This window comes from Eubalaena glacialis, chromosome 16 (assembly GCF_028564815.1).
Source record: "Eubalaena glacialis isolate mEubGla1 chromosome 16, mEubGla1.1.hap2.+ XY, whole genome shotgun sequence".
In the NCBI taxonomy this organism is placed as follows: Eukaryota; Metazoa; Chordata; class Mammalia; order Artiodactyla; family Balaenidae; genus Eubalaena; species Eubalaena glacialis.
The window spans coordinates 14,686,562-14,707,256 of NC_083731.1; the positions used below are offsets into that span (position 1 = coordinate 14,686,562).

At 38.6% G+C, this 20,695-nt stretch overlaps 1 protein-coding gene across 1 annotated transcript in view; it reads right to left on the reverse strand.

Annotated features, from left to right (window-relative positions):
* LOC133076335 (ATP-binding cassette sub-family C member 4-like) overlaps positions 1-20,695 on the reverse strand; it is a 214,026-nt gene that overhangs the window by 10,922 nt on the left and 182,409 nt on the right. Inside the window, 4 exon segments of the mRNA XM_061170908.1 lie at positions 5,838-5,972; positions 18,095-18,174; positions 18,177-18,193; positions 18,633-18,805. Of these exon segments, the coding sequence (XP_061026891.1) occupies positions 5,838-5,972; positions 18,095-18,174; positions 18,177-18,193; positions 18,633-18,805 (405 nt within the window).

Below are 20,695 nucleotides of genomic sequence, written 5' to 3' on the forward strand. Positions count from 1 at the left end.
TGTGGAAACTAAACATCAAAGTGATTAACATAACCAAGCTGGTGCAAATGATTTTCAGTGCTTGATTTGGATATTTTGAGTATGTCATCTATCTCCTGCATGGTATAACGTTGATTGTTCTCAATTAATGTCTTGATTTGATCACTATCAACTTCAACTGGTCTACCCGACCGTGGAGCACTGTCCAGCGAGAAATCTCCAGCATGAAACTTCTCAAACCACTTTTGACACCTTCAGTCAGTCACAGCACCTTCTCCATACACTGCACAAATCTTTTTTTGCATTTCAATTGTGCTTTTACCTTTCTTGAAATAATAAAGCATAATATGCCGATAATGTTGTTTTCTTCCATCTTCAATATTAAAATGGCTACACAAAAATTCACCAATTTTATTTTTTTAAATACACGCTGATATGACAGCTGTCACAATCTAACAAAATTGTTTTGAATGAAGTTAAAGACAACTAAGCACTACTAGAGCTGACTTATGGAAAAAACTGAATGAACGTTTTGGCCAACCCAATAGATAACCAACAAGGACCTACTGAATAGCACAGGGAAATCTACTCAATATTCTGTGATAACCTATATGAGAAAAGAATCTGAAAAAGAATGAATATATGTATAACTGAATCACTTTGCTGTGCACCTGAAAGTAATACAGCATTGTAAATCAACTATACTCCAATAAAATTTAAAACAAAACAAAAAAAGAAAGGTACTTTAAAATAGTAGAAAATGTAATTCATAGTGAAAACCTAAGTCATGAATATCTAGTGACTGAAAAATTATAGCACTGAAATTATCAAAACAAAAATTACAAGAACTATAAAATGAAACTTGGTACAGTATGAGACTAATTCACTTCTCTAGGTCCAAGTCACATCAAATGGATCAAAATAAATTAGAGAAAACCTAAATAATGTAATTAATAAAATCACTATAATTAAAAATTAAACTTTATACCTTAAATAGCCAATAGTCCATCTTTTTAAATGCCCAAAGAACATTCACAAAAATTACCTATATACTAGAACCTAAAGTATTATTAAACACTGTTTCTGGGTGGAAATGGTACAGAGAACTTTTTTTTTTTTTTATCATAAGGCAATGAAATGAGTAAAATAGAAAACATACAAACATAAAAAAATCCTCTATCCACAGGAAATTTTAAAGATCTTTCTCAAATAATTCTTAGGCCAAAGAGAAAATGACAACCAAAATTGCAGAATCTATAAATAAAAACCTAACTATGATGAAAGCACTACACACCAGAACCTATGGGATATAGCTAGAACAGTATTCAGAGAAAAGTTCACAGCCTTAAAATATTTATATTAATAAATAAGAAAGAAAGAAAACAAATGTATTCAAGAAGTAAGAAGAAACAACAAAATAAACCGAAGGAAGGAATGATTAAAGATAAAACACAGAAAGTGATAAATCATCAAAAAGAATACAAGTAGTAAGTGAATGTGAGAGTTCCTTCTTTGGGGGAAAAAGCATAAAACTGTAACAGTTCATTAGAAGGGAAAATGAGGAGTAGGGAATGGAGAGAGCATAAATACTATGTAGCCATTAAAAAGAATGAGGTAACTATATGAATATAATCTGAGATATAATATTAAATGAAAAAAGCAAGGAACAGCTATCATTTGCGCTTAAAAACAAGGAAGGCCACATATGCACAAGTTCTTACTGATGCACAGAACATGTCAACAGAACAGTCAACAATTGTGCTGGGGGAGGAGCTGTGTGATGACAGGAGTCGCAGAGTGACTTATTCATAAATTTAAAAAACCTATTTAAAAAAGTAAAGTTTTTACATAAAAATGGAATCTAAAAAAAAAAAGTGGTTCTGATGAACCTAGGGGCAGGACAGGAATAAAGACACAGATGTAGAGAATGGACTTGAGGACATGGGGAGGGGGAAGGGTAAGCTGGGACGAAGTAAGAGTGGCATGGACATATATACACTACCAAATGTAAAATAGCTAGCTAGTGGGAAGCAGCTGCATTGCACGGGGAGATCAGCTCGGTGCTTTGTGACCACATAGAGGGGTGGGATAGGGAGATGCAAGAGGAAGGGGATATGGGGATATATGTATACATATAGCTGATTCACTTTGTTATACAGCAGAAAACACAACATTGTAAAGCAATTATACTCCAATAAAGATAAAAAAACCCAACTCTAATAATGTAGACTCATAGTGTATAAGTTGTGATAAAATATTTTTATACTTTTCATCTTAAGATCACAAGTGTAAATTAGTAACTAGATATTTTAAATTGTACTCACTATTGTAATATGCCAAATTCTCTTAAACATGACAAATGTATGAAATAAAAAATGTACAAAGATTAAAAAAAAAGTAAAGTTTTTGAATTTTGCAGCATTAGATGTATCATTTGTTTAAAAACTGATTATTAAAAATAATACATTTGAATTATTTAGAGTCTCTAAAGCTACTTAAAAGAACTGTGGATGCATTTTTTTATTTTTATTGGGAGGGAAGGGTTTAATTTATAGCCTTTTAAAAAATGATCCCATTTTATACTGTAAAACGCTCTATATTCTCAAAGCACTTAGGCATCTGCTATCTCATCTGATCCCTGTAATAAGTGTGAAGAAGCCGGGCAGCGCTGTAATCCCTGCACTGCATACAGGTGAGGACCCTGAGGCTCAGAGACCTTGGGGGACACAAGGCCACATGGCTGCTAAGTGCCTCCTGCACCTATTCAAACTGGTCCAGGCTCCTAGGATATTAGGATTTCATAACTTTTGGGTTGTATCTAGTGATTTCATGAGAGATAGAATGACACCTCTGTTACACACTGGGAACAAAGAAACTTCCAAAGAACCTCAATCATGTCTGCTTCATCACAGAAGAAAATGAATGACAGGCATTCATCCTTTGTTATGGGCTGAGTCCTGTCACCTTCTATTTTATATGTTGAAGTCCTAACCCCCAGTACCTCAGAACGTGACTGTATTTAGAGACAGGATCTTTAAAGAGGTAAGTTAAAATGAAGTCATATAGGTGGGCCCTAATCTGACTGGTGTCCTTATAAAAAGAGATTAGGACACAGGCACACAGAGGGATGACCATGCAAAGACACAGAGAGAAGACAGCATCTCCAAGCCAAGGAGAGAGGCCTCAGAGGAAAACAACCCTACCAACACTTTAACTTCAGACTTCCAACCTCCAGAGCTGTGAGGAAATAAATGTCTATTGTTTAAGTCGCATATTACGTGGTCCTTGTATGGCAGCCCTAGCAAACTAACGCATCATTCAGCTTTATGTATCTAAAAAGTACTTTCTCTACGATTTCATGGATCATCTAAAAGGGTCAATCAGACAGTGATTCAGCTTGCCTGCACCAACGTTTTCAGAGAAGCAACTATGTGGTCAAGAAAACGTGACTTGGAAGCACCTCTCCCCAGATGTTTTCTTTTCAAATGAATGAATTCTGTTCTGTTAGAGTGAAAAGCTTGTTGCCTTAGGCTAGTCCTCCGTGTTACAGCTCTGAACAACGCATTGATATCTGATGCTTGCACGTTTAAAAAGTTGACAATCTGATAGGTTGTTCTCCTAAGAGGACTGAGCATATGTAGAAATAATGTCAAGAGGATATTCAACTAGGATGGGAATCAAGATACGTATTTCTTTATGTCTTTCTGTAGAAGTGACCTGAGCCAGTGGCAGGACTGAAATCCAAGAGTGATGTTCTGCCACCCTGTGAACTTGGGTGACTGGCCCCTCCTTGGCTACCACGAAAGGAGCAGCGTTCTCAGGCTCGACACAGAGCAGAGTACCTAGGATGGAACTCAGCCTCCCCCACCAATTCACCCCCTGCGCTCCCTGGACCAGCTCTGTGACCTTAGGTGAGCCCTGGACCCAGTCTCCTCATCCACGACCTGGGATAAAAAAGGACCGTGATGAGGATTAAGTGCAATCATACATGCGAGAAGTATGTAAAATAAATTATAAAGAACTACACAAATGTAACTTACCACTGATATTGTTTAAGTATATGCACGATTACTAGACCAGGAATCACAAGATTTCTAATTCTATGACCTATCCCTGCTTTTGTATTTGTTACAGTTGATTTAAAACATATACTGAAAGAACAGATTTCTAATTGTGTATCTGCTGCAAACTAGCTTAACACTAGTTATATATAGAAGACCACCTTCCTTCTAAGGGGCCTTAGTTTCCTCACCTGTAAAATGAGGATGTTGAACCCTATTATCTTACAAGAGACTTTTTAAATGAAGACTTTGACACACAGGTGGGGACATCTCTCTTTGATGTGAAATGCCTAAGGTCAAAAGACCAAAAGGGTTTGGGAGATTCCTGGCCATTTTGTGACTAGGTTATACAGGGAATCTCAAATTATTATCAGGTCTTTAGAAGGAAGGTCTCACTCTAGTAAATGAAAGTGCTCTGTGAATTTCAGGCATAAAAAAATATAGGGCTCCAAGGGCAGCTTCTGTATGTTTGCTTACAATGTAAGTACTTATGAAAAGTTCAGAACACAGACTTCATCATCCCTAAACCTAGATATGAACTCCAACTCTGCCAGTTCTTCAGCCAGCTCTGTGACCCTGGACCATTTCCTACTCTATGCACAGTGGAAGGTACCGCTCTTCATTTCTAAGGAGGAGGAATGAGATGAAACAGTGACAGAGGGAACTTAGGCTACATTTTAGATAAACCTTTCTAAAGAAGTACTTAGATACTGGGACATGTTTTCTTTAAGTGATGGATTAAATATTATACAAGTAATTTTATGCAGAAATGCAGAAAAGTATAAATGAGGAAAAATGCACCCATAATTTAATGCCCAGAGATAAAGTTTTGATGGGAAGACTTATCATATATAGTTGGAAACCTCTTCCCACCTGAGCCACGCATCTCAGTGGGCAAGAACACCAGACCTCCCCTCCCTCCCTCCATCCTTCCATCAACCCCACTCCCACCTTGTTCCAGAAAGAATTACAGGCAGCTGCATGACAATGGCTAACCCTTAAACCAGACCTCAGTTATCACATCTGTAGGAGATACTACCACCTGACCATTGTTAGAAAGATACGTGACCCAAATGTTACTCATCAAGCACCTTTCTCATGCCATGTACAGTGCTTAGTGCTTTCACACATCTGAGCTCTGTGAAAATACTTTGTAAACCTTCAAGCACCATTCAGACTACAGTGTTAGGACACTGTGAATTCTTGATTTGTCCTGATGACAATTTCATCTTCTAGAAGGTAGAGGAAGCATAGGGGGGCAACCGGACCTAATTCTAAACAACAAAGAATTAGGGAGAAAGTGACAGTATCATGTAGGAGTTTTCTTTACTCCTAGAAGGTGAGAAAACAGAAGTGACCTACACCTTGCCCTGGTAGATCTCCCTAGGCCAGAAATATTCCAGATGTTTTCCCCTCAAACTTCCTGGATGTTCCTTGACAGCACTCGTATCACAATGTGCTGCGCACCAATCAGAATGAAATGTAGCGGGTCTGCAAAATGCGTGTTCTGTGCTCTATGGGAATCTGAGTCCAAACATGTGGAAAGTCCAATCCGAAATCTCTCAGGCACATGTGCACGTGCACGTCCTGCACCCCACCCTCACCGCTTCTGCAGATGCTCAGCAGACCCACCTTCAACTTGAAGTGTGTTGTTAAGACCCAGTCATGAAGTTTTGTCTCTGGAGGCTTATAATTGAAAAGGGCACAGAGTGCTTATCACCAGACCCCTGGTGGAGATCGTGTGAAGAGTAAATCCTGGAGACGAACTTCAATCACAACTCACTGCAGCAGGCTTACCTGTTCTACTGTTTCAATGAGGGCAGCAGCCTCGTGCTTGCCCAGTTGTTGCACCATCTTGTAAAATAGGCCATCTCTATCTTGCAGCAAATCATATGGCTTATCGTATCCTTCCAGTCTCCCTGAATCCAAAACCTGTTAATCAGCAGAAAAAAAACCCATTGCACACAATGTTTCACAATAAAGTATTATAACTTAGACAATATTTTGTAAAGGAACAGGAGGGGAAGAATAGAGAAAATCTGTTTGGGTGGTAGGCCTGGCTGGTGTTTTAATGGTTTGATTAACTTGTTTTACTAGGCAGATAAAGGCCTAACCTGACCTTTTATTACTATAATGTTATAGGAAAGGAAGAAAAATGAGTTTTAGACTATGATTTCTTTAAATTAATTTTTATTGGAGTACAGTTGCTTTACAATGTTGTGTTAGCTTCTACTGCACAGCAAAATGAATCAGCCATACATATACATATATCCCCTCCCTTTTGGATTTCCCCCCCATTTAGGTCACCCCAGTGCATCAAGTAGAGCACTCAGCAGTCTGGCATTTTATATTCTGCCAAGGGCATTTGGGGTGGTTATCATTAGTTAGTGCTTTTAGCTCTCAGACTCTGAGCTTTAAGGGCTATTTATACAGATACACAGAGTTGGGAAATTTCTTGATTTAAGAAAATCAAACTCTATCTAAAATCAGGTTGATGTCATACAAACCAGATGGCAGTGACCTGACAGCAAATTAATTGTTAAGTTGGTTTGACAGAATCTGTAGTATTTGGGAAAAAAGTAAATGCCTCCAGAATTTCTTTAGGGTTGTGAACTAAAAAATTGCCTGTCATAAGCAGTGAACAAAGGATGTTGCAGCCATCAAGCCACCACATTACAGCCGCCCCGACAATAAGCCCGGAGGGAACTCAGGATGGAGCCAGAATGTGTGCAGCCACCCCCAACAGTGCACCCTGAGGAGACTCAGGATGAGAAAAACACAGGATACTGGCCTCAGATAGCTGAGGTGCACATCAAAGGAATGATTTCAGTGAGCCCAGACTTTGCATCTTCCCATGTATAGAAAAGCACTAAATTCATTAACTTGGGATGTCTGGTTTTCTTTGATTAACAGTAATCTTTTAATGTTCTGACTACCTGGTCTTTTGCTGCAAAAACTCTTACATATCCTGGCTCATCCCCTTGCCTCTTCCGAACCATTTCTCAGTATTACGAGATGCTTTGTCCCTAAGTCTTCACAACGTCCACCACATAAAACATAACTCTCAACTTCCAGGTTGTGCTTTTTTTTTTTCTTTTTCAGTCGACAGGGTCCTGGATTATGTTAGTTGCTAAGAGGGGCAGAATCCCTTGTCTAAGAGGTTAAGATGCTTCTTCAACTTGGCTTTGATTGTAGTTTATTATTCTGAGAGTGAAAGGCTGGCAAAAAGAGCTGCTACATAAGCAGCATTAGCAGAATTTCTCTGCACAGAAGAAATCCCTAGAAATCCAATTTTTTCTTTGACTAAGACTAAAGAAGCAAGTATGAAATTGAGCTTCAAATTCTAATGCTCACAGCCCACACAGTACCTGGGGACAGCCCAATCTGAACTGCCGAGGATCTGAATCTGTTTTTACAAGTTATCTTTCTTTGCTGCTTTTTCTTTCTCTCTTCAGCTGTGTGCCGTTCAGCCCTTTTGTGCACATTGATATGTCCCTAGTTGAAAATTAAAAGGGAGAGGAAGGGGGTCTTAACTCCGCCTTTCTACTTATTAGTGGCTTTGCATAATGGTTTTAGAGGGGAAAAAATCTGAAAAAATTGGCCCAAATGGCATAGCTATAAAGATAGTTCTGATGTTAGGTGGTACTTAGTTCTTCATGTAGAGTAACTGTATCTTAAGAGAATATGCAGCAACTCTAAACAGGACACAGGCTGTTCTTCAATATCTAGTACTGCAGTTAATACCGTCCCATGTCATTTAATTGGAAACATTTATTGAGTCTCCTAAGGGCAGAAAAGTGGTCAAGATGGTGGAGTAGGGGGATGCAGAGTTCGCATCTCCCCACAACTAGGGCACCTACCAGACTCTGGGGATGGGAGCAACCCCCGAACGACTGGCCTACAAACTCCAGTGCTGGAAGCCTCAGGCCAAACAACCAGTAAGACAGGAACACAGTCCCACCCATCAAAAAAAAAAAGATGACAAAAAAATATGTTACAGATGAAGGAGCAGGGTAAAAACCTACAAGACCAAATAAATGAAGAGGAAATAGGCAACCTACCTGAAAAAGAATTCAGAGTAATAATAGTAAAGATGATCCAAAATCTCAGAAATAGAATGGAGGCACAGATCGAGAAAATACAAGAAAGGTTTAACAAAGACCTAGAATAACTAAAGAACAAACAGAGATGAACAATACAATAACTGAAATAAAAAATCCACTAGGGTCTTCCCTGGTGGCGCAGTGGTTGAGAATCTGCCTGCCAATGCAGGGGACACGGGTTCGAGCCCTGGTCTGGGAAGATCCCACATGCCGCGGAGCAACTGGGCCCGTGAGCCACAACTGCTGAGCCTGCGTGTCTGGAGCCTGTGCTACGCAACAAGAGAGGCCGCGACAGTGAGAGGCCCGCGCACCGCGATGAAGAGTGGCCCCCGCTCGCCGCAACTAGAGAAAGCCCTCTCACAGAAATGAAGATCCAACACAGCCATAAATAAATAAATAAATAAATAAATAAATAAATAAATTTATAAAAAACAAATACACTAGAAGGAATCAATAGCAGAATAACTGAGGCAGAAGAACGAATAAGTAAGCTGGAAGACAGAATGGTGGCAATAACTGCTGAGGAGCAGAATAAAGAAAAAAGAATGAAAAGAATTGAAGACAATCTCAGAGACCTCTGGGACAACACTAAACGCACTAATATTCGAATTGTAGGGGTCCCAGAAGAGAAAAAGAGAGGGTCTCAGAAAATATTCGAAGAGATTATAGTCGAAAACGTCCCTAATATGGGAAAGGAAATAGCCACCCAGGAATCTCAGAGAGTCCCATACAGGATAAACCATAGGAGAAACACACCAAGATGCAAATTAATCAAACAAACAAAAATTAAGTTCAAAGAAAAAATATTAAAAGCAGCAAGGGAAAAGCAAAAAATAACATACAAGGGAATCCCCATAAGGTTATCAGCTTATTTTTCAGCAGGAACTCTGCAAGCCAGAAGGTAGTGGCAGGATATACTTAAAGTGATGAAAGAGAAAAACCTACAACCAAGATTACTCTACCCAGCAAGGATCTCATTCAGATTCGACCAAGAAATCAAAAGCTTTACAGACAAGCAAAAGCTAAGAGAATTCAGCACCACCAAACCAGCTTTACAACAAATGCTAAAGGAACTCCTCTAGACGGGAAACAGAAGGAAAAGACACACAGAGACAAAAAAAAAACACAAAAAACTAAAATAATTATGAAAATGACAATAGGAACATACATACCGATAATTACCTTAAATGTAAATGGATTAAATGCCTCAACCAAAAGACACAGACTGGCTGAATGGATACAAAAACAAGGCCCATATATGTGCTGTCTACAAGAGACCCACTTAAGACCTAGGGACACATACAGACTGAAAGTGAGGGGATGGAAAAAAATATTCCATGCACATGGAAATCAAAAGAAAGCTGGAGTAGCAACACTCATATCAGATAAAATAGACTTTAAAGACTGTTACAAGAGACAAGGAAGGACACTACATAATGATCAAGGGATCAATCAAAGAAGAAGATGTAACAACTGTAAATATTTATGCACCCAACATGGGAGCACCTCAATACATAAGGGAAATGCTAACAACCATAAAAGGGGAAATCAACAGTAACACAATGATAGTAGGGGACTTTAACACCTCACTTATATCAATGGACAGATCATCCAAACAAAATAAATAAGGAAACACAAGGTTTAAATGACACAATTGACCAGATAGATTTAATTGATATTTATAGGACATTCCACCCAAAAGTGGCAGCATACACTTTCTTCTTAAGTGCACATGGAACATTTTCCAGGATAGATGACATCTTGGGTCACAAATCAAGCCTCAGAAAATTTAAGAAAATTGAAATCGTATCAAGCATCTTTTGCGACCACAACGCTATGAGATTAGAAATGAATTACAGGAAAAAAAAAACTATAAAAAAACACAAATACATGGAGGCTAAACAGTGTGGTACTAAAAAACCAAGAGATCACTGAAGAAATCAAGGAGAAAAAAAAATACATAGAAACAAATGACAGTGAAAACACAATGACCCAAAACCTATGGGATGCAGCAAAAGCAGGTCTAAGAGGGAAGTTTATAGCAATTCAATCTCACCTCAAGAAACTAGAAAAATGTGAAATAAACAATCTAACCTTACATGTAAAGCAACTAGAAAAAGAAGAACAAACAAAACCCAAAGTCAGTAGAAGGAAAGAAATCATAAAGATCAGAGCAGAAATAAATGAAAAAGAAATGAAGGAAACAATAGCAAAGATCAATAAAACTAAGAGGTGGTTCTTTGAGAAGATAAACAAAACTGATAAACCTTTAGCCAGACTCATCAAGAAAAAAAGGGAGAGGGCAAATCAATAAAATTAGAAACGAAAAAGGAGAAATTGCAACTGACAACTCAGAAATACAAAGGATCATAAGAGACTACTACGAGCAACTATATGCCAATATAATGGACAACCTAGAAGAAATGGACAAATTCTTGCAAAGGTACAATTTTCCAAGACTGAACCAGGAATAATTAGAAAATATAAACAGACCTATCACAAGTAATGAAATTGAAACTGTAATTGAAAATCTTCCAACAAACAGAAGTCCAGGACCGGACGGCTTCACAGGCAAATTCTATCAAACATTTAGAAGAACTAACACCTATCCTGCACAAACTCTTCCAAAAAATTGCAGAGGGAGGAACACTCCCAAATTCGTTCTATGAGGCCACCATCACCCTGATACCAAAACCAGATGAAGATATCACAGAAAAAAGAAAATTACAGACCAATATCCCTGATGAACATAGATGCAAAAATCCTCAACAAAATACCAGCAAACAGAATCCAACAACACATTAAAAGTATCATACACCATGATCAAGTGGGATTTGTTCCAGGAGTGTAAGGATTCTTTAATATATGCAAATCAATCAATGTGCTACACCATATTAACAAATTAAGGAAAAAAAAACATGATCATCTTGACAGATGCAGAAAAAGCTTTTGACAAAATTCAACACCCATTTATGATAAAAACTCTCCAAAAAATGGGCATAGAGGGAACCTACTTCAACATAATAAAGGCCATATATGACAAACCCACAGCAAACATCATTCTCAATGGTGAAAAACTGAAAGCATTTCCACTAAGATCAGGAAGAAGACAGGGATGTCCACTCTCGCCACTCTTATTCAACATAGTTTTGGAAGTCCCAGCCACGGCAATCAGAGAAGAAAAAGAAATAAAAGGAACAAATTGGAAAAGAAGAAGTAAAACTGTCACTGTTTCCAGATGACATGATGCTATACACAGAAAATCCTAAAGATGTCACCAGAAAGATACAAGAACTAATCAATGTATCTGGTAAGGTTGAAGCATACAAAATCAATGCACAGAAATCTCTTGCATTCCTATACACTAACAACGAAAGATCAGAAAGAGAAATTAAGGAAACAATCCCATTCACCATCGTAACAAAAAGAATAAAATACCTAGGAATAAACCTACCTAAGGAGGCAAAAGACCTGTACTGAGAAAACTATAAAACACTGATGAAAGAAATCAAACATGACAGAAACAGATGGAGAAATATACCATGTTCTTGGATTGGAAGAATCAGTGTTGTGAAAATGACTATACTACCCAAAGCAATCTACAGATTCAGTGAAATCCCTATCAAATTACCAATGGCATTCTTCACAGAATTAGAACAAAAAATTTTACAATTTGTATGGAAACACAGAAGACTCCGAATAGCCTAAGCAATCTTGAGAAAGAAAACCGGAGCTGGAAGAATCAGGCTCCCTGACTTCAGACTATACTACAAAGTTACAGTAATCAAGACATCATAGTACTTGCACAAAAACAGAAATATAGATCAATGGTACAGGATAGAAAGCCCAGAGATAAACCCATGCACATATGGTCACCTAATTTATGACAAAGGAGGCAAGAGTATACAATGGAGAAAAGACAGCCTCTTCAATAAGTGGTGCTGGGAAAACTGGACAGCTACATGTAAAAGAATGAAATTAGAACACTCCCTAACACCATACACAAAAATAAACTCAAAATGGATTAAAGACCTAAATGTAACACCAGACAGTATAAAACTCTTAGAGGAAAACATATGAAAAACACTCTTTGACATAAAGCACAGCAAGATCTTTTTTGACCCACCTCCTAGAGTAATGAAAATAAAAACAAATAGGGCTTCCCTGGTGGTGCAGTGGTTAAGAATCCACCTGCCAATGCAGGGGACACGGGTTCGAGCCCTGGCCTGGGAAGATCTCACATGCCGCGGAGCAGCTAAGCCCGTGTGCCACAACTACTGAGCCTGCACTCTAGAGCTCGCGTGCCACAACTACTGAGCCTGCGTGCCACAACTACTGAAGCCCGCATGCTTGGAACCCGTGCTCCGCCACAAGAGAAGCCACTGCAATGAGAAGCCCGCACACCGCAACGAAGAGTAGCCCCCGCTCGCTGCAAGTAGAGAAAGCCTGTGTGCAGCAAGAAAGACCCAACGCAGCCAAAAATAATAAAAAATAAATTTATTTTAAAAAAAACAAATAGGACCTAATTAAACTTAAAAGCTTTTTTACAGCAAAAAACCATAAACAAGACAAAAAGACAACCCTCAGAATGGGAGAAAATATTTGTAAACGAAGCAACAGACAAAGGTTTAATCTCCTAAATATACAAACAGCTCATGGAGCTCAATATCAAAAAAACCAAACAACCCAATCAAAAAATAGGTGGAAGACCTAAATAGATATCTCTCCAAGGAGGACATACAGATGGCCAAGGGGCACATTAAACGATGCTCAACATCACTAGTTATTAGAGAAATGCAAATCAAAACTACAATGAGGTATCACCCCACACTAATCAGAATGGGCATCATCAAAAAATCTACAAACAATAAACGCTGGACAGGGTGTGGAGCAAAGGGAACCCTCTTGCACTGTTGGTGGGAATGTAAATTGATACAGACACTGTGGAGAACAGTATGGAGGTTCCTTAAAAACCTAAAAATAGAACTACCATATGACCCAGCAATCCCACTACTGGGCATATACCCTGAGAAAACCATAACTCAAAAGGACACATGTACCCCAATGCTCACTGCATCTCTATTTACAATAGCCAGGACATGGAAACAACCTAAATGTCCAACGACAGATGAATGGATAAAGAAGATGTGGTACATATATGCAGTGGAATATTACTCAGCCATAAAAAGAAACGAAATTGAGTTATTTGTAGTGAGGTGGATGGACCTAGAGTCTGTCATACAGAGTGAAGTAAGTCAGAAAGAGAAAAACAAATACTGTATGCTAAAACGTATATATGGAATCTAAAAAAAAAAAAAAAAGGGTTATGAAGAACCTAGGGGCAGGATGGGAATAAAGACGCAGACCTACTAGAGAATGGACTTGAGGACACGGGGAGGGGGAAGGGTAAGCTGGGACAAAGTGAGAGGGTGGCATGGACATATATACACTACTAAATGTAAAATCAATAGCTAGTGGGAAGCAGCTGCATAGCACACAGATTTCAGCTTGGTGCTTTGTGACCACCTAGAGGGGTGGGATAGGGAGGGTGGGAGGGAGGGAGACACAAGAGGGAAGAGATATGGGGATATATGTATATGTACAGCTGATTGACTTTGTTATAAAGCAGAAACTAACACACCATTGTAAAGCAATTATACTCCAATAAAGATAAAAAAAAAAAATACAGGCCCAATCCCTGAGAGTATAGTTTGATATTCTGGATTGGGTTTCTGGAATCTGTCATTACTTTAAAAAAAAAAACAACAAAGCTTTCTAACAGACAATCACTTGCTTTCCACAAAGGAAAGAGGTACAGGCTTCCCTCGGAGATACTGCAGGTTCAGTTCCAGAACACCAGAGTGAAGTGAGTATCACAATAAAGTGAGTCACATGAATTTCCTGATTTCCCGGGCATACAGAAGTTATGTTTACACTATACTGCAGCCTATCAGGTGTGCAATAGCATTATGTGTGGGAAAAAACAATGTACAGACCTTAATTTAAAAATAATTTATTGCTAAAAAATACTAACCATCATCAGAGTCTTTAGCAAGTCATAGTAGTGACATCAAAGATCACTGATCACAGATCACCATAACAGATGTAGTGATGGTGAAAAGGTTTGAAATACTGTGAGAATTACCAAAATGTGACAAAGACATGGAGTGAGCAATATTGTTGGAAAAATGGCACTGATAGACTTGCTCCACACAGAGATGTGACAAACCTTCAATTTGTTTAAAAAAAAAAAAAAAAAATCAGTATCTGTGAAGTGCAATAGAAAAAGGTATGCCTTTATTTCTAAAGCAAGCAAGAAAAAAAATTGCCTCAAAAATCAAAGTTTTGAGAAAGAACATTATTTATTGGTGTTTTTGTTGAATTTAAAGCCAACTGATAATCAGAAGCTCTAGAACAAAATACAGGGTTTACACCTGGGGTGGATGGAGCACAGAAGACAATTCCCCAGCTCTGAAGCTAGGGGATGCATGTCTCTTGGGTTCTCTGAGGTCTAATCCTGCCATTCCTAGCAAAGGAGTCAGCGACCACAACCAGCTTGGACCAGGATATAAACAAGTGGCCAAGTTTACATCTCCTGGTGGGACCTCCCCGTGTTATCATTGATGAAATCTTGGCCAGGGAACCCTAAACCGAAGGTCTCCCAACACAGGAGTGGGAAGGGCAGCTCCAGTGAAGAACAAGGTCCACCATGAAAAACGTTGGTCATCGCAAAGGTGACAGGCTCCAAAGAGAACCCTTGCATTTCCCTTCTCCCTCCGTCTTCCCCATTCACCCAGATGGTCAGTCTCCACACCCAGAAACCAGTATCAACTCCTCTCTCTTCCCTCAGATCCCACGTTCGATCCATCACACAGTCCACTTGGCTCCACTTTGTTATCCACCCCAAACCCCACCATCTCACCATTTCCACTGCTAGCACCTTAGTCTAAGCCACCAACAGTCGAGAAAGGGCACAACTGTAAGAGAGAGTGAACACTGCATTTGGAGAACTGAAAGACCATTAATGTGGTTTTACCTGTAAAGGAAAGAGGGAGAGCAGAGAAGGACAAAACTAGAAAGGTGGGGAGGGGCCAGGATGTAAACTGCTTTGTAAAACCATGTTAAAGATTTGTTCAAAGACACTGACCAAGAGAGAAAAATTTGAGGTTACAGAAATTTACCAGAAGATACTGGTAAGTAAAGCATTAAACAAATGGACATATTTTGATAACGGCAACAAAGTTGATTGATTCACATCTATGGACGTTCACACGTGGATCAAGTGCTGATGGATAAGACTTAGGACTGAAGAGCTGACACGTCTGCCGAATTTTGTCCTCCCTCACTGTTTCCCTAACCGATCATACATTGCAAGGTGACTGCGATACCAAAAACCAAAAATAAAACTCCAGGGTACATTTAGGAGAAAAGAATTTATTTGAATGGACCCCTAACTGAGCTAGAGATCAAGCCATCTTTCTGCTGCTGCCTCTAATGCCTGACAAGGGGCTTGAAACAGGTAGATTTCACAGCATCATTCGTTTATTGTGGAAGAAGGACACTTTTGGGGATAGTCTGAGAAATACAATGCTGCAGTGCTGAGAGGTAAGAACAACAAAGTGACAGGTAAAAAGTAGAACCAAAATGTTACTTTTCCAATTAGCATTCAAGACCACAAAATGAGAGGGACTTCCCTGATGGCACGCAGTGGTTAAGACTCCATGCTCCCAATGCAGGGGGCCCGGATTCGATCCCTGGTCAGGGAACTAGATCCCACATGCATGCCGCAACTAAGAGTCTGCATGCCACAACTAAGGAGTCGGCGAGCCGCAACTAAGGAGCCCGCCTGCCACAACTAAGACCTGGTGCAACCAAGTATATAAATATTAAAAAAAAAAAAAAGGAACAAAATGAGGGACTAAGGATGCCTGATGCTAAACGTTTCTGGAATTTAAGAGTCACTGTCCTGCAATCTTGGAGTGTTACCTGATCCCTCATGAAAGTCTGCAGGAGAGGCCTGCTTCCTACTGTGATGTTCTAGTCCAGATGACCAGACACACTGCTTGGAGCCTAGAGCATCCCTTTGGTTGGGGATGCCCCACTCTTGTCATCTGCCTCCCCAGGGCTCACTCCTGTGCACGTCCAACTCGGGGGAGTGAAGCTAAACGCACTGATTCAGTGCTGACAGTCTGCTATCTACTCAATGCCCCCACTGATGATCCCATCTGACAGTGAATGTGAAGTAGGATGGGAGGTGATATTCCAGAAACTGCCTAAGAAGTCAAGAGAGATAGTACCATTATCATTAAACATAAGGAAGTTTGGGTATTACTGATTATTACCTGTTTTTTTATGGACCATCAAATTCACTGGTTAACTGCATCTGTTGCCTCTTATGCATCATATGCAGGCGTTCTTTACCTATTTCATTATGAATCAGCCTCACTGGACACTGTGGTGTCTCCTGACAACAGTTACCATCCATAAGATGAGTGAAATAAGCTCATTGTCACAGGCTACAGGTTAACCTTAAAATACCCTGCATTCCTTGAGATTATATGCAGCCAAAGGTTTTTCCTTTGAGGGATGATTCCCTTATCATTTTATAAAGCCACACCCTAACATTTATTGAAACTCAGCAGGGAAAGAACAAAGAAAGAGAGAAGATGAAAATGAGAGAGAAAAGCAATAGAGGGAGGAAGGAAGGAAATAAAGCTAAGGAAGGAAATATTAAATTACTAAGGAAGAAAAAGCCAATCAAACCTGGAAGGAAGATACTAGACAGATATCCAGAGGCCCAAGCTTTGTGTGCAGAGTCCAGATTTACTGTGTGAGACTTACTAGTTGTTTATATGCAGTATCTCAGCCCCTGATCCACTTTTCTTTCTGTACTCTCATCTGTGATGCAAAGGCTGGGTCTCTGCAAATCACATTTCAGAAGACCTTTGGCCAGCTGGCCTTTGTTAGGTTTTGTCAGTAGGGGGCACTAGAGGGAGACTGAAGGTGGGAATCAGAGCTAATGGTCTACCTGGTTTCTGCTGCTCCTGCAGCATCATCTCAGCAGTGGGACCTGACTCCAGCTCCCAGCTTCTATTAGCACATGGAGAACTAGCCTCATTGTGCTCTCTCACAATTATGGCCAGCACCTAGGCAGTGACCTCTCCTTGGAGGTCTGAGCACTGACTCTTTAGAGCCTCTCTTCTGAGTTCTTAGTTCTGGAGATCTGTCCTAGGACACAGTAGCTGCTTCCTAAAATTATTACCCCAGTGTTCCATTTTTCTAGCCCTCCAATTCCTGTGTAACAAATTTCCTATATTAAATCCTTTCTGTCAAAATACTTTTTCTCACTAGGCCCTTTCTTCTCATGGACTCCCCTCTGACAGCAACAGCTGAGAAATTCTGCAACCTTAGCCAACGACCTTGTGGCAGTCTAAATGAAAGGCTAATTTTTTGATTAAGGGAATCCAAAAATGCTGAAACAATTGTGACACAGCCAAGATGACCATCTTCTACCTCTCTGAAATATGAAGCCATAACTTGGGTTTGGAATATTTTCATGGTTGGCCATCTTAAAAAAATGACAATTTAATAAACTTTTAACTCATTATTGACCAGAGACATATAATATGTCTTTTGTTACCTGAACATTATTGACCAGAGACATTTCAATATTCACTTACATAACAAATCGCCGGCCACAGGCATTAGTTTCTGCAAAAATCCCCCAGTCAATAATGTGTTAATATGAAAATATGAAATTACTGGATATATTATTTAATAGCACATTCTGAAAGTATAGTTAAGTACTTGAGTTATTTCAGGAATGAGAGGAGAAACTAAGAGAAAATTAAATTATTGGAGGTTCCTCCCTATCAAGTTTTACAAGGAAGGATGTGTTGAAAAATTGAACATAAATGGAAACAACTGAAATTCCACAGGTGAAGGTCTTACCATTATCCTGTCAATAATGGTGGTCAGTCTGTTTGTGATGGTTAGCACAGTGCACTGAACAAATTTCTCATGGATTTTTTTTGTATTAACTCATCAGTTCTGGAAACAAAGAAGTTGAATTTAGTTCAGTAAAGACAGAAATAGCAGACTTAAGGCTTAAAAAAAAAATCACATATTTTTGTAATGTTTTAAAAAATCAATACTTTAAGACATAATCTTGTTCCTAAAAAAACTAAGTATAAAAAGTCTTGGAAATTTACTATTTTTCATAAAACAATGGAAAATAGTCTTCCCTCAAAATTGCTTGAAACTATCAGGAGCTGGATTTAGGAATCTAGCTCTCATAGGATACCTAATAACAACATTAACACTATATAACATGTTTTGGTTTCTTCTTTTGTTTTCTGGAATTAATGTTAACAAGAGATATCTTTTGGGCAAAGAGAACACTTAGAAACATTTCTCAGCATCACTAAATGTTTTCCATATACAGCATTTAAATTTTGGATACCAGGTTTCATGGACCTCAGCTCCATACCTTGGGTCCACATTTGATGTGGCTTTGTCAATAATCAATATCTGATTTTTCCTGAGAATAGCCCTAGCGAGACACACCAGTTGTCTCTGTCCAGCACTGAAGTTCGATCCTGATTCTGCTAATTCAGTATCCATTTTACCAGGAACACCTTTGATGGCTTCTTTAAATTGTACCTGTGGATACAGAAAAAACATTTTCCTAAACAAACCGCTACTGAAGCAGACAATCCTCTTAGACATTAGAGCTTTGAAGTCCTCATGACTTCTTATGTATCTTACACGTACAGCCACGTGATAGGGAGAGCTATTTTCAATTAGCATTCACTGAGAAAGATGTAGAGTCAAGTCAGGACAGAAAAATATCAGTGTCCCCCTTCCCTGCCACATGACACCTACAAGAAACCCCACCTAAGGATTAGTTAAGGAAGTTTCTCAAAAAATGAAGCTATTTCTCCCGTGTGGTTTAAATGGAAAAGTTAAAAGGATTTTATGGTTGAGTCAAGTTTACCAAAGTACATTTTGCATATGGGTTGGTACATTAAAGGGAAACTTAAAAATATATATGTATTACAGGAAGTATGGTTCTCTAAAGATATAATCTTATCAGCACTTTACAATTTTGGAAGGTCTAAAAGTTTAAAAAAATACGAATTCAAACAATGGCAAACTGCACCTCATACATTAGTAATCCTGGAGCCTATTCTGGTAATGGTTCTTTCCCAAGTTTAATCTCATAAATACTGGACCAGTTAAGTGCATTTTCTTCAATGTCAAAAATGTCTTGCAGTGAATGAAAATTCATGAAAAACAGGATACAATATAACATCTTATTTCCCCCAGACTATGGGTATAAGTGGTGTTTATATTAATGTATCTTCATAAAACTGTAATCATAAGATAAAAAAGAAAACCAAACTTTTAACTTCCAAAGTTAATCTGAAAGTACATTGGGTGGTAGGGATCAGTTCAATGAATATTTATTTTGGAGAAGTACTACAGAACAAGAACCAAACTCAGGCTATATTTGAAGTTAAAGAACAAAGAGTAAATACATTTCAGATTAAGACACCAACAGATTGATGAGTGATGGCCAATGAGCAGGGACACAGAATTATAGTGTCAAATAACAAAACACCAAGGGTGAGTGGGCAATATTTTCGTGGCATCCTAAATGCTGGAGCACTTTTATGAATGTGATCCCGAACTGTGCTCCTGATGAAGTCCAATCCCTAGAAAGGGGAATTCAGAGTTAGGATTAAATATGGTATTCGTATTTAGTGACTGCATGAAAAGTACAAAAATCTAAAGGGTAAGATTTGTATTGTGGTGCAAGTGGGTTGGTGTTTCTTAAGACTGACATCTGACTTTGAAGAAATAATTTTACACTTGCCCCTTACTGGGATGGCATCTCATCACTAATCTGGTTTTTTACTTTCCTTCCAGTTGTCCATATTTGCCTCATGAGGAATAAGGGTTGTGAGAAGCAGTGTTTTTCAGAAAATACTGTTTTCTGAGATTCTGTCTTCATTTATGAATCAGGGATGGTTATGAGAATAATAAGAATATGAAGGCTTTCTATAGTATAATCATATATTCAAGTTATTGGGTTGGCCAAAAAGTTCGTTCGCTCATCGTTCAATAAAGGTCTTGGTGAAAATGTCTTTTATTTTTACTTAAAACTGAACGAACTTTTTGGCCAACCCAGTATAATTTAGTATTAGAATACAATAATAACTAGGAGTTACAACTGGAGAATCTGAAAACATAATAGTGTGATATTACTATTAAATTTCTTGATTTAGAAAACTGTGTTTTGTTATGTGAGAGAATGTCCTTGTTCTTACAAGGTGTATATTTATGTATTTAAAGGTGAATTCCAACTTTTAATAAACATTTCTACAACTTACAAGTAGTTCAGCAAAATATATGGAAGAGAGGAAGCAAATATGGAAAAATATTAACAGCTGGTGAATCAAGGTGAGGGTGCATATATGTTCATCATACTACTCCTTCCATGTTCTTGTGATCTGAAAATTTTAAAACAAAAAAATTGGAGCCTTGAAG